Genomic DNA, 19,211 nt, shown 5'->3' with positions numbered 1-19,211 from the left:
GAAGACAAACAAGAAAACATGAAACGGAGGTCACGAGGCCACTGACGCAAACAACGTCTTCTATAAAACAATGCCTTCTATGGGCTCAACTAATAAATATTTTCTTCTTTGTTACTTTTTTTTTTGTTTGATTCAAAAGTTTTCTTCACCGACTGTTATTTGCTTGTTTCACTCGAAGGGACCTTAGATCTTGAATTCAAACGTTCCTCGAAAAATAGATAATCTTTCTTCCATGAATTATTCCCCAAAATACTTTCAAACCATTTATTTACTTGTAGCAATTGGGCCTATCGTACCCCCACTACAGACAGCTTGCTGTCATTCAGCGACAGGTGCAATAAGTCGTCTTCATTTGTCTCAATTTACTAGAAGCACGATTGTATTGCTTGAGAAAATAAGTGGTACGGCCCGGATTGATTTTATTGAAATCCCAAACAACCAATGGAAGAACGTCACATGTCACTTCTATATTGTAGGTTCATTTCTTTGATACAAAGGGCGTAAACCTATCATCAAAACCTTTACAAAACTCTTTCTCTTTCTTCAGTAAGAACAGTTTAAATAAATAAATTTTTTGACTATTGGCCTAGGCACTCGTAATGTTTACAAATGAGGGTAAATTGGATTTTTTTTTTTATTTAACAGCACTTTTAAGCATCAACATCTGAGGCCATATAACATGTTCATCACTGGGACAGTGAGCTGTAAGTAGCCCCTGAGAAAATGAAAGAGCCAGTAGCTGGATTCGAACGCGGGGTCTCCGCTGGGAAATCCTTTACGCTAACCACAGAGAAAATCCGGTCCCTATTAAGATAGCTAAACCTAAGCCTAAACAAAAACAAAACAAAAAAAAAAATTTAAATTAGTTTGTGTTATCTAAATAAATTTGAGCTTTTTGAAATATTTTGTTTACACATGAAGTCTATACCCCAAATTTTTTTTTCTCATATTTTTTTGACCACAAAACATTTAATTTTGAGAAAACAAGGTTGACACAACTCCTCTTAACAATAGAAAGTAATGAAGAGAAACTAGCAAATTATTGAATCACTAATTCAGTTTTGGACAAAGATATATAAAACTTGTATAATTACTTTAACTTAACAAAACATTATCATGAATACAGAAAACAAATTTACGTGATTTACATTAGGAGATGAATAGTAATAACTAAATTAGCGATACTTAATTTATGTATTTAAGGAGACTTTCTAATGTTAATATTTCTTACAAGTTCTACTTCCTAGGTATCATTTCACACCTTTCAATCTCATGTAGTACTGTGAGCTAGAGAAGATTACAATTAATTATAAATAAGGTGATTAAATGTAATAACATTAATGCAAAAAAAAAAAAAGAAAATTTCTTCCTAGGGAAGCTGTTTATGTTTGTGCAAGTCTAAGCTCACATAACCACCAGTATTTCCAATTCTGGACTATTATGTGCAAATCAGAGATACACCCTACAAAGTTCATTTTAAATTGTATTAAATAATGTGTTGCTGACTTCTACTATTACCATATTTGATAAGAAAAACAACAAATAATAATGGCTAATGTTTATGTTGAATGACCGGTTGCAGGCGCCACTTTACTTAGTGTTTTAGTACAACAAATATCCGCAACACAGCGTATTCAACAACAAACCCACACAGTATTGTTACTCCCGCCTCTGTATTATGGCGGCTTGAAAAAAAAAATCTTTCAACAAGTCCCCGCACGTTCAGTGTGAGTCCGGTACATGGAGCTGTGAGCAATGGGAACATACGACGACTGCGTTTAGTCGCTGGTAGCAACAGTAGTAGCTTAGTTTTCTTTCCCTTCATCTCCACCACCAACTGTTTGCTTTGATTACTAGTATAATCAGTAAGAATGATGAAACGCGATATCTACAAAGTGGCGGATGTCACTTAAGTGCTTGTCATTGCTTCTTTTCATTTTCAAAAATTGTACACTAATAATTATCGCACAAAAGGATATTTACATTCCAGGTTAGTTCAATTTTAATATATTTATATTTGTCTTAATATTCCAATATAATTAATTTACAAAGGAAAAGTAACATTAGCCAAAACATTCTATATATTGCATTTTCAAATTATAGAAAGTCTACCACTATTTTTACTCTGAAAAATGAAGCTAATTCTAACATCAAACTATTTTTTATTTTATAACTTATATTTTATTATTTTAATTTATTTAAGTATTTATGAAGAGATAATGAAAATATGTAGACTACTGCGGTAGTACAATTAAATTCAAGGTTGTGTATAAAAAAATGTTCAAAACTTTTGACGTAATCGTAAAAATTTTGACTTTTTTTAATAAACCCTACCTCTTCTGATTGGTCTAATTCCTTTATTATTATTAAAAAAATATTGAGTTAAGCGTTGCAGAGAGTGCATGAGTATGAGAAGGATGATAATCTAATTTTCTATACAACCCTTTGTGCAAAAAAAACTTAAAATGCGACCGCGACAGGACTCGAACCTGCAATCTTCGGATCCGAAGTCCGACGCCTTATCCATTAGGCCACACGGTCTTCTATACTAAGCCCTTCATTACGAAACAATTTTCAGCAGTCACAGAAATGTTTTTATTTTTGTTTTATTAATTAAAGATAACTAGGTGATCAATCAACTCACTAACCGCATTTACTTACAATGTTTTAGTTAATTAACAAAATACTTTAATAGTGTTAATATTTGTTTTCTCTACATTCAAATCTTTAATAAACTCCAGCCTTTTTGTAAAGCATCATTTTGTAAACTCAGAACTGACTTCATGGGGTGAGATCTGTGCGGTGAAATTCACAGTAAAATATCTAAAACAAATAATAAAAATTTTGAAAGTGGAATCCACCAAACTGATCGTTAACAACTCCTCCTCATTATTATTTAAATTATTCGTTAATGAAAAAGGGAAAACGCAGTCACTTTGGGTCTTTAACACTCTTTCATTGTAGTAAAATAAAAAAAAAAGTCATTCTTGTTCTTTCATCAGCGTCAGGTTGCCTCCTAGAAAGGAGTGATAACGTAGAGACCGTCTGCCTGCTATCGTACATGAAATGAAATTACCTCAAGTGTTAACGGTTGGTTCCAGAGTGGAAGGAAGGTCTGGGAGCAGCGGTCTTCTTTGAGCCGGAAGGTCACTTGGTTTTCCAGTTTATTCCAGTACATTGTAATATAGACTAGCAGGTACGGATCCTAACTTCAAAAGGGATTTGTATCTAATTTGCAGTAAATTATTGTTTCTCCACCTCGCTATTAGGAATTGAACAGAAAAAAGATTTTATTATTTTTGAAAATTAAAAAAAATAATTACAGAAATCGATTCAGTAAAGTATTCTGAACTGATAAATTTTGATACTCTTATTTCTAGGATCAGTCCTATACTAAACGAAATTTCTAATTTGTTCTTTCTGAGATTTTTATGTTTTGAGTTGAGCAGCGTATAACACATACTCTATTACAAAAATTAGAAGAAACCACTTTGTTGTGCTCGAACATGTATTTTCAAATTTAAATACTTACAACAATACTTCCTCATCCTTAATCGAACTAATCGTGAAGTCAATACTAGCATCCAGGATGTCTCTTGTTACCTATGCCAATGCTCTTTTAAAACAATTCATGACCAGAGTATCTACTTTGGCAAATAAATAGTGAAGCTTGGACACAACACCAAGAAATCACAATAATAAAGACAGAGAGATTCCACGATGACTTTTTCTGGCTATAAATTCTTGGCTAGTGCTCGAAAATAGCTGGAAGGATTAGTGCTCTCTAATCGGTTAAAGTGTGATGGTTTTAGGCAAGAGCAGTGTGAAGCAATAACAAGATATCAGCATGTTGTCAAGTAAATTCCATTTTACTTTTATTTACACAGTTGGTTGTTTTATCCAGATGCTCATGAAATGATAAAAATAATAATAGGCGTTAATGTCCAAGCCGTAGGACATTATATAGATATTGGATTATACAGAGATACAGAGAGAAGATAAACTTCCAGTTCAGTTGTACATGTATTTTTCTTTGCCTAGAAGACCCTATACCACACGGTTTGAGATAGGAAATATTGTCTGTACCAAGAGAACGCGATCCGGAGGTCAGAGGCAATGAGAAGGCTTCATTGGCCAGGTCATCAGATGTTGATGCGTCTTAGAATACAAAACAGGTAATGAAAATAATCTCCGAGGTTAATACACCCGACAGAAATAAATGGTGAGGAACAGTGGAAAAACACTCAAAACTCCAGTAAAATACCTAACAGTCTCCCAATTAAAACCTATTATGTTTGTTTCGTCATTTTTCTAGCAGAATTATTAATTTAAAAAAAAAATTGTAAACAAGAGTTCTAGTTTTTGTAAAGACAGCCTTCAGACTGTTTATCTTGTAAGATTAGGGTCATTTTTTTGTTTCTGTATACTAGGTTATCATTATCCAATTATGACGTACTGACCGAATTATTTAAATGAACAAAAAAACAAAAACTGAAAAAAACAATGCTAATTTTTTTTACAATTTATTCATTCATTATGCACTTTCTTCAATGATTTAATTTTGAAAATATGTCTCAAGTCCTTAATGTTGGATAATATCACAGATTTTATCCGTCGTACCTGTCTATATCTTCACAGATTTAGGACTAAATGAGAATTTCATCTCACAGTCTTCGAAAGATTATTTGATTATTAATCTGAAGTTGAATAACTTTCTCCAAACTTTTTGTTTTTTATTTACCGCGCCCAGAGTCTAATATCCCTTATTTAGACAACCTTTCCTTTGTGAAGAAAAATGGCACAAAAACTCTTAGAAGTTGAATTCATTCTTAAAAAGAGATCTACTTAAATTTTTATGTTAAAAACTTAATTTCAAACCTTTTTATTGTTTCCATAAGATGAAAAATAAAAGTCTTAAGTTGTTTTCTGAACTTAAGTGCATTGAGTATAACACTCTTTTCCATGAGAAGAATATATCGGCAGATAAACGATATATTTGAGCTTGTGACACTCTTACAACTTGATCTTGCAAAACATTAGGGAGTAAGAAATTAACAGCAGAAGTCCCTGATCGAGCAAACATGCCAGGGGGTTCATGGACTGTACGAAGAAGGTTAGTTTAAGATACTCACAAAGATCTCTCAGTGTGTAAACGTGACATTTATGCGTACAGTTAGTATGCGAAGGTAAATAGAAATCGCAATAACCTAAGTACCTTCAGTAGAGTCTCATTACTTCTTGTATCCATATTTGTTAATATTTAAGCATTTAAAGCAAGTGAGTATGTCAGAATGTTGGAAGTTGCTAACTGAAGTGAACCATGCAAACATTAAATAAACTAAATGCAATTCTCTTTTAGAAGTCAAATTTTTATATTGACTAGATAAGAGGAAGTATTGCAATTTTGTCAAATTTGAGAAATTACACTGGAAATTCATGAACGAGGTAATTTAAAATTTTCCACCTACTCTCAATTCACATATATTTTATAATTATCTGATTTACATTAATAAGAACAAGAATAAGGTACCCTGAGTATGAAAAAGTGGCTTTTACAAAGTGGTTTCTCTCTCTGGTGAATGAGTGTTCACCGCAACTCAAAAACCAAAATCGCAGAAAATTGAAAAACGATACTTTCCTTAGGTAACACCAGATAATGTACCAATTTATTGAAGGGTTTTTAAAGGTTTCTTTTTTTAAATAGATTTTTTATTGTAATTTTCAATAAATTTAAAAGCAAATTGAATAATGTGTGTTTCCAGAAGCTATTTTTAGAAATCGTCATTATAAATTTAAACAGATTATGCAGATTATTTGTACATCTGCCGAACAGTGATTGGACATAACAACAACCTACTGTAGAGTGTTGGTTGGGACACGTGTGGGAACTGAAAGGGGGATCCACTGTAGCCTCTCAGGGGGCAACATTACACAACATTTGAGTCGGCGTAAGGGCTTTCATACTGCTGCTTCTCAAACTCAACTAATGCAAAGCAAAGCAATTATGCTGGGATCTAATCTAATTCGGTCCTGTATTACCTTACATTAAAGTATAGTTTCAGGGTTAGCTTCTATGAAGTTCACTTTTAAAACATTTATTTCTCGTTCAAATATTTGAAATAAATTAAACTGAGAAAAACTAAACTGAAAATTCCGTTATCAAGCGATTAAAGAAGGTTACCGAACTTGTTTACTTAAATCCCAATATTGTAGGACCGTGTTGGACACAGAGCACTGATATTTATCTAACAATGTTAGTAACTAAAATAATACTTTACAGTCAAGTTTAGACTGCAAAAGAATTCACGTTTCTTCTTAAAAAAATTTGTATACTTAGAATTTTATTTTTTTAAAGGTTTGTCAGCAAGCTAATGACATTAAAGGATTGTTTGTGAGTGACTAAAATTGTGAGATAGGAGAGGAAACCCCAACTCTTAGTAAACAATCATACTTTGCTAAGATAGATAATAAGATTATAAAGGGGATCCAAATCTACTGCAACAAAAATGATCTACTGTAATTCCCTAATTTATCAGTGTTAGTGTCTAAAAAGTTAAATATGTAAGTGTGAGTGAGTGATGAATGAACACGAATTAGCCCGTAGGTTCGCTAAACCCAAACAGCCCTATTTTTGTATCGTGTGAATGTTGGGCTTGTCATAAAGTATAAGTAGTTCGTGTTGTTGGATACCTTCAGAGATGCAAAGGTCTCTTGAAGAAGTGGCTAACTCGACTTACTGCCTCCTACTGGTTTGTTCAGGTAAATGTCTGTATTAGGGTTTAGCCTGCTTATTCGTTGAGATTATTAACTGATATGTTTTTCTATTAATAATTCAGATGATTCGATAAGATCAGAAACTAGACATCGTAGCATAGGATTTGACCATTCAAAAGAATGAAAATATTATCAATCTGCATGATAAAATGGTTAAATAATTTAAAGTCTCCATTCAAAAACCAAAGAAACTCTTTACTTTTTGTTTTTGTTCTGAGCCTGATTTACTCATCTAAAAAGGTAGAGAAATTGCCAATTTCATCTTTCTTGCAAGGAACTGGTCATTTTCAACACTGAGGTATATATTTGAAAAGCTCGGCGGAGAAAATAATGATATATGTCAATAATTTCCCTCTCTTTTGGAAGAAGGCTGTTTAAACATTGGCAAGCCTTTGTATGTTTATAAAGATTACATGTCCACTTATGGAGTCTCCTTGAACTTAATTACATAATAACAGCGCATGAAACAATGCCGTGACCACGCAAGTGTCAAAACAACCCATCAGTGATCCTTGCTGTTTGAAAAATCCTAAATTCAAGCGTGAAAAATAATAATAAAAAAAATTAGCCAAACGTTCAGTTATCTAGGGCATCTCTAAATTTCATTTTTCCAGAAACAATTTTACAAATAAAAGTTCAATGCACTTAACTTTGAAAGTTTCACGAAAATTGTTGGAAAACTTAGAAACGGATTTTCTTCCCTCTAGGGATTTAGCAACACTTTCGAGGAATCCCATTACCACAATCTTAACTTGTACTTAAGAGTTATCTGAGACGGAAAAAAATGTGTACTTGTCGAAGTAAATCCTTCAAAAATAAATCTTGAAAGTGTTTCACCCTTGTTGAATAATGTGCAGCACGTGAATAATAATGGAAGCGACAGTGTCTACAATGTCTTGAATGTGCTTGAGAGGCCATAGAATGATAGAACTGTCACCAATGTAAGAAAAAGAATTAAAATTGATGCCTAAATTCCGAATTACTGTTGAATTAGCAATGAAAGTAAATATTAACAAACAAAATACTTTAACCTGAGTGTTCTATGTATTTTAAGTTAAGCTTTAAGCGAAAACTTACAAGATTCTTAGAATCGGTGAGGAAAATACATCGTGGTGAAGGTTAAGGTAGTATGTACGAGTATAATAGCAGACAATTCGTAGAAGGTAGTAAATTAGAGTTAAAAAACATCGGATATAAAGTTTTCTGTATCTATAGAGCATAAATAATGTTTGGGATTGCGTAAAGAATGAGTTGCATACTTTATTTTTAAAAAAGAACACAGTTTTTAACAAAAAAAGTATTTGCACATAAAGTATTTATATAACCCCACGCACTTGTTTAATATACTAAAGTACAGAACAACACTAATGATTTTAATAAGAATCGCCCAAAAATTCGGCTAATGTAACTATCCTGCCAGCAAGTAATGTGTTGAAAGAAGCTTCACCAACAGAAGCCCAATTGTCCTGCCTTAAATAGTCTAATCAACTTTTGATTATGGATAAAAGTTTGAATCACGTCCGACTTACAAGAATAATGGTGCGAAAACGACGGATATTAATGTTATAATGGAAGAGTTTATGATTTAATTGCCTGTGCTAGATTAGTGACAATCGAGCTCCTCATTCCGTTTCATAAAAAAAAAAATTTATTCATTCTTCTGAACCGTTTTGACCTTATGAGGTCATCTGATTTGTTATTTACATTTCGTTCAAGTCAGCTGTTATTGAAAAAAACAAATTTAGATATTTAAAAAACTAATCTTCAAGGAGAAAACATTTTTGAATTATTTTAAGTACTTTTAACATGTAGCTGGTGTAAAAGAGGTTTGTTTAAACGAGCTTCAGTTATTAAAAACGTAATGAGAAAAAAACTTCACGCATTCTTTTCATAAAAATGCCCCATAGCACTTGTAGTACAGTTTACGATTTAACGTTTTACTACTAGTTTGCTTCGTTAATAATAATAAAAACAATAAAAGAAAACAATCATATTGATATTGCAAACAGTGGAAGACAATCTAAAAAAGAATAATAAACAAATCAACTAAACCATTTCATTTTAAACTTGCACATGAAACAGAAAGAAAATGTGGTGAGGCACAATCTTTCTAGTCCCGTAATGAACATTGAACTATTCTTAAAATTTAGAATGTCTACTAAAATGAAGGTAAACTTCAATGATATACATAATCAATTGGTTTATGGCTATAAAATGGTAGTTGCAAAGAAGCATGATCTACCATCTTGCCCAGAATTCTAATGAATTAATATTCTAATGTATAAGAAAAAGTTTAGGAAAAAAAAAACAAAATAAAAGCTTTTCCATAAAGATGACACTTTATACGAGAGCTTGACATTTTGATAGGCCTAAATGAATGTAGAGTATGCTCAAAGTTAAAAGCAAAATTTGTGAAAATATTGCTAAAATGACCAACAGTAAGGAGGCTATCAGGACAACTGATATTCTTCGAATATGAAATTACTAACATATTTAATTCCAATTAAAACAATACATGTGATAGATGAAGTTCTAAGTTACTCCAAAAGCTACTTAAATAATTTTTTCAGTAAAATGTTACAATGAATGTTTTAAGTACAATTAGTTCACCAACTTTAAAAAAAATATCGATGTAATTTTTGAAGAAAAGCAATCAGTAAAGAGGCACCTCTCCCGATTGGGTTATTTAGACAAAACGTTTATTGTCAAGATAAATTTCATTGTTGGTAGCACAAACATTTTGCCAAATTTGTAAAATAAAAACACTTTTTCTTACTCTATCTGGTGACCTTGAAGTGGATAGATCTAGTGCAAACTTAAAATTTTAAACTTCTGAAGAAATACAATATTTCTTAAGAGAGGCTAAAATGTTTAGTGAATCGTTGGGCCTTCTAGATTTTATCGGCTGTTTTTATTGATACCAATTTTTATGAGCCAACACCAATCAAAAAACCACTCTTCATAAAAAATTCTTAATTCCTGAGGCTATCCCTGAAAGTAGATTTTTTTTTTTATAGGTATCAAAATTTACTACAGAAAGTAATCATGTTTCCTAATAAGTAACAAAACTTTTCTTCCGAACTTACAAAATCATTTCCTAACTATAATTGAGAAATTAATTACGTAATTTTGTTATTTTAATTATTTTATTCAAAAAAATTACCGTTATGTGGGAAAAGTTCACACACAATCTTAAGAACTTAAAGTATAATTTATCATTTATCGATTTTATTGTGCTGAAATTATTAACTGTGAGTTTTTCGCACATGTTTATTTTACCATATCTAAAAAAAAAACTTACAAATTTTCGAATTGATTTGTTACATGGATAATATTTGTGATTGGTTTCCTCCCCTCTTAATGTTGTCTTGCTTAGGTTTTTCACGAGAAAAAAAATACCTAACCTACTTGCGTACACACACTGCACTGCGTATGCATCACCATTCTGTAAAGATTCGTGATTCCAAACAAAACACATTTTTTTAGGAAAGTCACTTACATTAAGAAGTCGCAGTTTGTAGATGCAATATTAATTTTGTTATAAGCTTCTCTGTGTCACACAATATTCACTTTTCACAATCCAATCAATCTTACTCGCTCACTCAAGGCTAAAGCTTCCTAGTTTTCATGGTACCTGAAACAAAAAATAAATCAGTGGAAAAACAAAGTACAGATCTTATACACAAGTTTTAATCATTCTCACACACACAATATATTTTTACTTAAAGCGCTTCAACATCCGATTTCATTGGCGCCTCCTGCTTTTTCTTAGTGTATAACCGGTCTCTAAGAAGACCGCTCTGTAAGAAGCTCCTAGGAAGAAAAAATCTAATGGCTGGTAGCTTTAAGTAAAAATCTAACAGGATTTGAACCCGTGATCTTCACATAGGAATCCACTTCTTGTTATTCTTACTCTTTACTTATACTATCTTCAAACAAAAATTAAAATAAATTATATACATATATATATATATAATTATTATTTCTTCTAATTCTTCTCACTGCTCTTCAATAGAAGAGAGTATGAAAAATAGATGGCAAGCGGTACAGGGTAATTTAAGGTGGTGTATTCAGAATTTTCGTCAGTCCCTAAGAGAACCAAAGATCTTACATAGAAAATTTGTAAGTGCAACAAAGGGTGCACTTTGCCTCTTTTATGTTTCATAATACTATAAATTTCTTATATCGACGTCACAAGAAATCAGAAAATAAGAGGTATCTTCTTATTCAATTGAATTCTTTTTCAAACTCTTTAATTAGAACAGCATCAGAGTCGTTTTCAAAGTGGCTGGATAAAAGCAAGCAACCCTGCTATTTTCAAAGTTCTAATTAGTAAACTTATTAATAAAGCTATGAATACATTATTGAAGCAAGTGTCCTCTATCTCTTTTTACTATTTCTTTAATACGGTTATCATTAAAAGATCAAGATAATTTTATATCCTTTATTTATATTCTCAAGCAGTTTTTAAAAAGTATAAAAAAATAATACGAAATTTAAACTCACTTATTCTATAGGTCTAAATAGTCAAGTCTTAATAACAACGAGGTTAGGCTTCTTTTCACAAAACTTCGGCAACTAATGGAAATTTTCATGTCAATTTCATTAAAGTGTTATCTGCTTTGCTGGAATTGGTTCAAGTTCGTCTATCATAAAAAAAAGTAAACCTAGAGAAGGATACGTTCCTTGAATAAAGTAAACTAGCACGTAGGCACAGGTTTTACAGCATTTCGCCGAACAATAGCGTTGGTAAAATATATAAAATAAATATTTTACAGTAAATCACTTAAGAAATAACGGCAGCCTAGGAGCTGTAGTGCAGCAAAGAAGCAGAGTGATTTTTTTTTGGCATAATCATTTGCTTAAATCTCTAAAACTCATCTTAATGATGTTAATTGTGCCATTAAGCTGAATTCCTTTTTTCTAATTCGTATCAAATTCGATCAAACTTATGTTTGCAATATTATCTAGTAGCACTGTTCTAATTAAACCAAAACAAAAGATTTTAGCAATAATATTAACTGTGTGGGGCACCTCTTGCCGTCCCACCGTTTACCCTAATCTGCCCCTACACCCCCTGATAATCGGATTTTTTGGATATACCAATGGCATACGTTTCTCCAGGTATAACGTTAACTTCGACTCTAATTGAACAAATAAATTCAATTAAATGTAATTAATGCCACTAATTAAATATTTTTCGTGCTGAACAGTTAAGTAAACTAGTACAGAACATAAAATCAGTCATGTTACAACTGTGTATCTAAAAACACAACACAGATAATTGTGCAGATGAGGCCGTTACCCTTTTCCAAGTGTTCCACTCTAAATAAGTAAATAATTGTTGCCACAAATTTAGAATATCAGGGTTGTTCTTAGGTACAGAAAGAGTCGGCTTCTGCCTCCTTTACAAAAGCACTTGCTTTGAAGGGGGTTTTTGAAAAAGATAATTGTTGCTAAATTCTTATAGAAAGTACGAATATGAAGAGTAATTATTTCTGAAACTCTCTCAACTTGGAGAACATTTCAGAGATTTCTTGGAACACTTTTGCTCTAGAGCCGTGAATATGACAAAACTTACTGTTTTTCCATAAACTTCTTTCCTAGGATCACCTTCACTTTTGAGAACTGATTCTTGAAATTTGATACTTTGGGTTCTCCTTAATTCTACTGCCATCAGCTTTCTATTATTAGGATCTTAAGAGTTGGAAGCTCCGTTTTAGAGAGGTATATATTTAATGCTCAGCGCTTGTACTCCCTATCTAACTTCCTCACTACATAGCGTCTTACAACTATATTCTGTTACCACCACCTGGTCATCTGCGAACAGAAAGTACCCGCAAAAAAAGTTATTCTTTAAATTTAATCCTATCTTATAGCCCCTTTTTGACTGTTTTTAATGGCACATCCAATTAATAAAGTGGAAGGTATTCAACATCTTTATAGTATGCCCTTAGTAGCTACAAAGTATTAGTAGAATTAGTAAAGGTTTTAGAATTTTGAGAACATATACAAATTAGGCGCTTATTCTCTTCATTCAATAACAACCGTTTTTACATCTTTGAACTTAGATAAGTGTTCCTCTACGAATTGGCGCTAACTGTGGAATACAAGCAATACCACAATGGGCTGCTTGAAAATCTCATTGTTCGTCAGAATATATACGCTTCTCTTCCAGTTGCTTCTTAATATTTTAGTAAACAATGATAAATTCATGAAGGTCTTAGATTAATTTGCAAATATTATTTTAACATTCCTTTCCATACTTCAATTTTTTCGTTCAAATTAAAAAAAAAAAAACACGAAATCTAAAGACGTTTATACCAACAATCAAATTATAATTTTGGATAAGTAGTAAAGAGATACTATCCTTAATTGCGTGCAAAAGTATCAACATTAATTCTGGAGAAAGTACACCAATTAAGACTGGTAATATGGGGGACACCTAGAAATGATCTGTAAAAATTTGTTTCCCTGATGCCGTTATATATACCAAAAAAAAATCTACGTGCATACCAAGCATGTAATGAACAGTCCAGTCCGGTCGAACTTTCTTTTGTCTAAAGTTAATGTCTTTTTAATTAACTAGTTTCTCCTGGCGAGTGGCGAGATCTCAATCACAGTTATAAATCTTCCTCAACGGTCACTTTGATTCAATCAGTCAAAAACGGTCTAGAATCCTGGCGCTACATGTTATCTAACAATATTTAAAAAGTTTACTAAATAAAAGAAAAGCGGAATCAATCTGTAGTTATTAGTTTACTCGATAATTCAAATAAATTCTGATAAGGGCGAACAAATTGTAAAATAAAAAAATATTGTGTCTAGTAAAGATAAAAAAGCAAATATTTATTCTAAAGTAGAGACAAATCGATTTCCACAAACTCTTTTTTTTCCTCCTGTACGTGCAGATTAGCCATTTTTAGATATAGCTACAATTTATGTTAGATTGCAGATTACTAAGCCAAATCTATTGAAACCTAAAAGATCTGATATGGCTCCCTAATAAGAAAGCATTTGTACATAAATGTAGGTGTCTTGAGAGATTAAAGTTGTGTTCTTGTGAAGATGAATTTGTCTTTGGATTCGCTAAACCCTAATAGTTGCACACATTAATTATCTCTGCAGGCCAAATATGTATTGAGTGTTTGGGATGTCAGTGTAAACATTGATCGTGTTGTGTTGAACTAGTTATTTATCTGCAAGAAGCCAAGTTTCCAAGTCAAGTTTACTCCCTAAGGGGTACATTTACATTATTAAGATATAAAACAATAAAATACAACGAAAGCTAAAAATTATATTATGAACTTAGGGTGAAGGGACCAGTAATTGACCGGGCACCAGTAATTGACATACCAGAAATAAACTGGTATTATAAGGGATATGAGCCGTTTTTAGTGGTGATTCTTTCAATTTCGTTATTGAGAAGCCTTTGGGCAGCAGTTCCAGAAAATTATTAATTATTGGAAGGTTCCTTGGTATCAGTGGAAGGTTATTTGTGTTAAAAGTTCAAAATCAAGGAAAAAACAAGCCGTTGCTAAGGAGGATTGATAAGAAAATAATTTTCCTTTTTTCTTATTTTTCGTTTATTTGTTCATATATTCGTGTGGTTATCAATGTTCTGTTATAATTAGTATTACTTGTAGATTTCATTTATGTAGTTTTTTTTTTAATTATAAGAAGCATTGAGGATTAAAATGGGGCTGTCAATCACTGGTCCTTGAAACGGCAATCTGCCCAGTAATTGACATGTATGTCAATTACTAGTCCTACAGCTTTTTTGTTTGAGACCAGTGATTGACATCCTGGGAAAATGATAAGATAGGTTGATAAATTTTATTATAATTAAAAATTCAATCATTGTAAAATAAAATCATTGATAAAAATCGGCAAAATAAATAGTAAAACTTCCAACAAAATATGTTTAAATTAATGAATTAGCAAATGTACGCCTTATTTCAAGAGGGCATGCAGAATGATTATTCTGTAGAGAACAACAATGTATGGACAACAAACTGGAATAATCGTGATCGCCGAACAGCTTCACGAGACCTACGTGATTGATAAAAACGACGCCCACTTATCGGAGTTGGAAAATCTCTCATTCTCCCTCAGTTTTGGGTCCTAGCCACATGACAAAGAAGAAAGGGAGGAAATGGCTGAACCATAGAATTCCATCAAATAAAACGGCCAGGGGATAAATGAAGCTCCCTCAAGAGAAGTACCAGGTGCGAAATCAAACATACGTGGAGAGTTGGTGACTTTGTGATGTTACACATTAATAACATAAAAATGTTTGTAAGATCTATTGTATTTACCAATTAACAGACATGTTGACCGAAGACGAATATATAGCATCCCATAGGCTAAATAGGCTAAACTGTATTAAAAAAAAATGAAATCGGTATGAAAACCATTTTTAATTCCTAAATAGGTGAAGGTTGGATCGCCCTTTACTACTTTATGGAGAACGTTACCAATTTAATAAAACCGTTGATGTGTGAGGTTTTCAAATGGCTTGTGATTTCAAGTGGCTAATTATCAATTACGTAAGATATATTATGATGTTCATTTCCTATGTATTCCGAAAGAATATTTTGTTTTTTCATTCATTTTTTCTTTTATGGTGTGCCTATTTTAATAACACATATTTTTGTCAATTGGTTACCTAGTTATGTGAATATCAGTGGTTTATTTGTAGGTATGTGTATATTAATACCTATCCTTTCCAAGTTAAAGAGTCAATAACAGATATATATTTTTTAATCTAGTTGTTTCTTCATTGACGTTTCATTTATTTATTACTGTTATAAGTGCGAATGCTTACAACCTGTTGCGGGACGCGATGAACGTGCACACAATGTATATATACATGTGCCCAAGAGGTAACTCAGTAATAATAAACAATAAAATACTGAATAGATGCAGAAAGTAAGAATGAATTACATTCAGATAGTTTGGTTTCGAAGCAAATGACACTGGCAGCACAGATTGTGGAAAATATTAGCGAAGCGCTCCAAAAGAAGGGAAGCTAGGAGAAATTTGGTTCACTAGAAAGCACCAACAACTCGAACCCAAAGACGCGTAGATGCCATCGGTAGCAGCGTTATAGGCGGAATGAATGAAACAAGGATGTGACCACATAGTCTAATCGGAAGTAGAGAGGGTAGTTTGGTAAAGTGAGAACCAAAAAAGTTCCCAAAAAAGGGTTTAAGTAACAAAATATTTAGCGGAAACTTGAAAGGATAAGAGAGCGGAAGAGTTGAGAGAAAGAGATAAAAGCGAGCCGACAGACATTGTGTACGATCTAACAAGCATTTTAGCTAATATCTCCTTGGTACTATTGAAAGTAAGGGCTGTTCTTCAAATTACCTGTCTTGGTTTAGACTTAATTAAAATTGTCCGGTAGGACAGTTGTGTAAGGGTTGATCGTCAAAAACTGCATAAAAAAGGGCAATGTTGAAAAAATATTAGATTATTTAGGTTTGCCAATTTAAAAACTGATTGTAATTAATTATGAATAAGACTAATTTTTGTTATAAATCCAATTGAAAAAGTGATTTAGGTGATTTATTTAGATTTAAAAGTGATTTTGAATGCATACCTTATGTCGTTTCATGAATATATTTGTATGTCAATTACTGGTCCCACCCCATGTCAAACACTGGTTCCACCGAAAATTCGGTATGTCAATTACTGGGTCACTGACATACTTCCAAAAAAAATCATTTTTGGTTGACATAAAGATCGAATTTACTGCTTTTAAAATATTAATAAAATAAAATACATCCTACTGGAGCGGTACAATTTTACAACCTTCACCTGGAGCCAAAATAACGGAAGTTATTCTATCTTAAACTCGAATTTTTTCTTAAGCAGTCAATTACTGGTCCCTTCACCCTAAATATAATGAACCTTCACTACATTACTTCACGAGGAGGCAAAAGAACTTACAAGACCAATTTACCGCATCGAATGCCACTGACCACTGACTTTTCCAATCACGACTTTCACAGTTTACAACCGCATTGCATTGTACGCAATAATAGTAATAAGAATGTGCAGATAGCTTTTAAAGATGGTAGAGGATGCTTATTAAGATATAGAATATCGATGGTTGGAGGAATTATAGATGAATACATGATATTAAGATTTTATATCATCGTTATTTATTATTACTATTATTGTTACTGCTACTACGCAAAATCCAAATGTCCATGTAAAGTAAGGCAATACAGAAAAGGGATTAGCTGAATGGTTTATGTATGCTGAATTGCAACGCGGAGATTCTGGGTTCAAATCCAGTCGCTTTGCCCTTAGATTTTCTTTTTCTGAAAAATTTTTACTGAAAAAAGTTCCGGGAGCCAACCTCAGATGTTGACGCACCTTAATTTAAAAAAGAAAAAAATGCTATGCAATAATAATTTAAAAAAGTATTTACCGTAAATATTGCGTAAAAATAAAGTTAAACACATAAAAAAGTTGCCACATTTGAACTTGGCGAATTAGCAGCACTGAGGAATGTCTTGCACCAGTCACCAAGAGTAATCTACCATCATGTGCGTATGCTCTCAACTATGCTCAGTTAGTGGTACTAAGTTAATGGTACTGATGTACTCAGTAATTTTAGAAAGGCTTGAGTGTAATTGAGATTCACTCTCTCTTTAATCATAGAGTACTTCTGTGCCACAAGCTTGGTGAATTAAAAGAAGAAGGTGAACGATTTCTATTTCGTTGATTTTTATCCATTCATCAACAGAAGGTAATTTGTAAGAGTTCGACAGGGTTATCAGATATAGATAAACCAATAACAGGGAGCAAATGCAAACGGTGTGGTCGCATGGTGATAATAAATGGTGCTTTAAGAATTCTGTAATGGTACCCAATAAATTTGAAGCGAATTAAAGAACGAAGTGGGAAAGCAAGGTGTAGAGAAGCTGAGAAGGAGGTAACTGGACGGAGACTGCGCTGGGCAGAAAGAATAGAAACAAGTACTCGTAGAAGACAGGTTTTTAGTGAAATGTGAGTACCCAATGTATTACTGTTTTCATAATTTAAATACGATTTCTATGAATTAATTTTGATAAATTAAATAAGAGCACAAAAAGCAGCTTGATCTGAGCTGGAAGCGGAAAGGTCCGCCGGCAATTAGCTGGGTTGCCCAGAACAGGGTGTATAGCTTTGGCTATATAGCGGCCAAAATCATGAGTGATATTGAAGTCAACGATCTTTTACAGCAAAAGTTTCAAGTTTCAAGAAAATGCTGTAAGAGAGTGTGTGTGTGGAGAGATCAGACTGCAAAAGGATTTGTATTAGAATGTGGGCGTTTCTTCCAAAATACTTTTTCTTTTTTTTTGAGGGTACAAGCGCCCTCTGTTAGTCAGTGAAAATTTTTACAAAATGCAGCGTTCCCTTTTCTTTATCAGATGATATCACCGGTATATCTCCCCACTTACTACGTATAAAACTGTAGAGGCCATCATCCCCTCTACCTTTCAAACAGACAAACCTGTACAAACTATCCAGTTCTGCAGAAGTAGCCAGTCGTTAGTGTTTTAGCCGCACTTTTAACATTATCCTTCTTCCTTCACATTCATTAATTAAACCAGTTTTATATTTAATTTTCAAAATAACAAGTTTTGTCTTCGTTCGTAGTTAATGTTTAAAAATTATTTGCGCTACCTGGAAGTGAACCAACATCTTCACTATGTAACATTAGGGGTAAGAATTTTTAATATAATTTTTATCAACTTTATTTTTGAGTATATTACTGTGATACCTTCCAATTTCCTCTTAGATTATCACCAAATAAGTTGGAAGATCTTCTCACTGAAGTAAAATGTGCAATAAACCACTGAAAAAAAGAAACGAATTAATTTTTTAATTTTAATTAGAAAAAAGTTAATCACTTTTACCGAAATAAAAAATAAAAAAGAAAGAAAATTAAAAAAAAAAAAACGACCTTGCCTAACTAATCACATTGCATAATCCTCTATTTTACGCCAATTTAGTTTTTATTCAACTATAAAAGCGTAGTATTTTTGAAAGTTTTTCTTTTTTATTTTATTTAATAATAATTAACGTGCACTAATCAATAACATTTATCTTTAACACAAGTAACCTTGTACTTTTGACGTACAAAAATAAGTAAATCAATTTCTTGACCTCACAACTAAAGATAATACAGGTTTTTCCTTTTATGAATATGGTAATACCTTCCCTAATTTCAATTTAAAAGAGGACACCTGTTATTTAAGTCATTTCCTTTCCCCCCCTTTTTTTTCCAAGGAATTCACCTCAAAATTTAAGCTACCTTGAGAAAATGAAGGATGCTTATGTGGAATCACTATGACCTATTTCACAACTTATGTATTTTTATATATCCTTCTTTATGTTCTAACGAAACAGGAAAACATTAATGTAGAATCTGAAAGGAA

The 19,211-nt window shown here is 32.3% G+C and overlaps 1 protein-coding gene and 1 non-coding gene across 8 annotated transcripts in view; one reads left to right on the top strand and one right to left on the bottom strand.

Moving 5' to 3' along the window:
- Nucleotides 1-1,709: 1,709 nt before the first annotated feature.
- Nucleotides 1,710-19,211, top strand: part of LOC141450661 (uncharacterized) — a 249,567-nt gene continuing 232,065 nt past the window's right edge. For 3 of the 7 annotated variants that reach the window (XM_074121334.1, XM_074121307.1, XM_074121298.1), the window contains exon 1: nt 1,711-1,990. Coding sequence is in view for 4 of the 7 variants with exons in the window: in XM_074121307.1 (XP_073977408.1) it covers nt 1,903-1,990 (88 nt within the window). In the remaining 3 variants the exon portion in view is untranslated. Of the gene's footprint in view, nt 1,991-18,353; nt 18,496-19,211 lie in introns of those variants that run through there. The other 4 variants (XM_074121292.1, XM_074121283.1, XM_074121326.1 and 1 more) reach the window with 2 other exon arrangements.
- TRNAR-UCG (transfer RNA arginine (anticodon UCG)) lies at nt 2,469-2,541 on the bottom strand. The gene has a single exon. It is a non-coding gene; the product is annotated as a tRNA-Arg (tRNA).

This window comes from Rhodnius prolixus, unplaced genomic scaffold, assembly GCF_049639745.1.
Source record: "Rhodnius prolixus isolate KJV_2025 unplaced genomic scaffold, Rpr scaffold_1, whole genome shotgun sequence".
Taxonomy (NCBI): domain Eukaryota; kingdom Metazoa; phylum Arthropoda; class Insecta; order Hemiptera; family Reduviidae; genus Rhodnius; species Rhodnius prolixus.
Note: the sequence above shows the minus strand (reverse complement) of the source record. Positions and strands in the feature narration are given on the sequence as shown.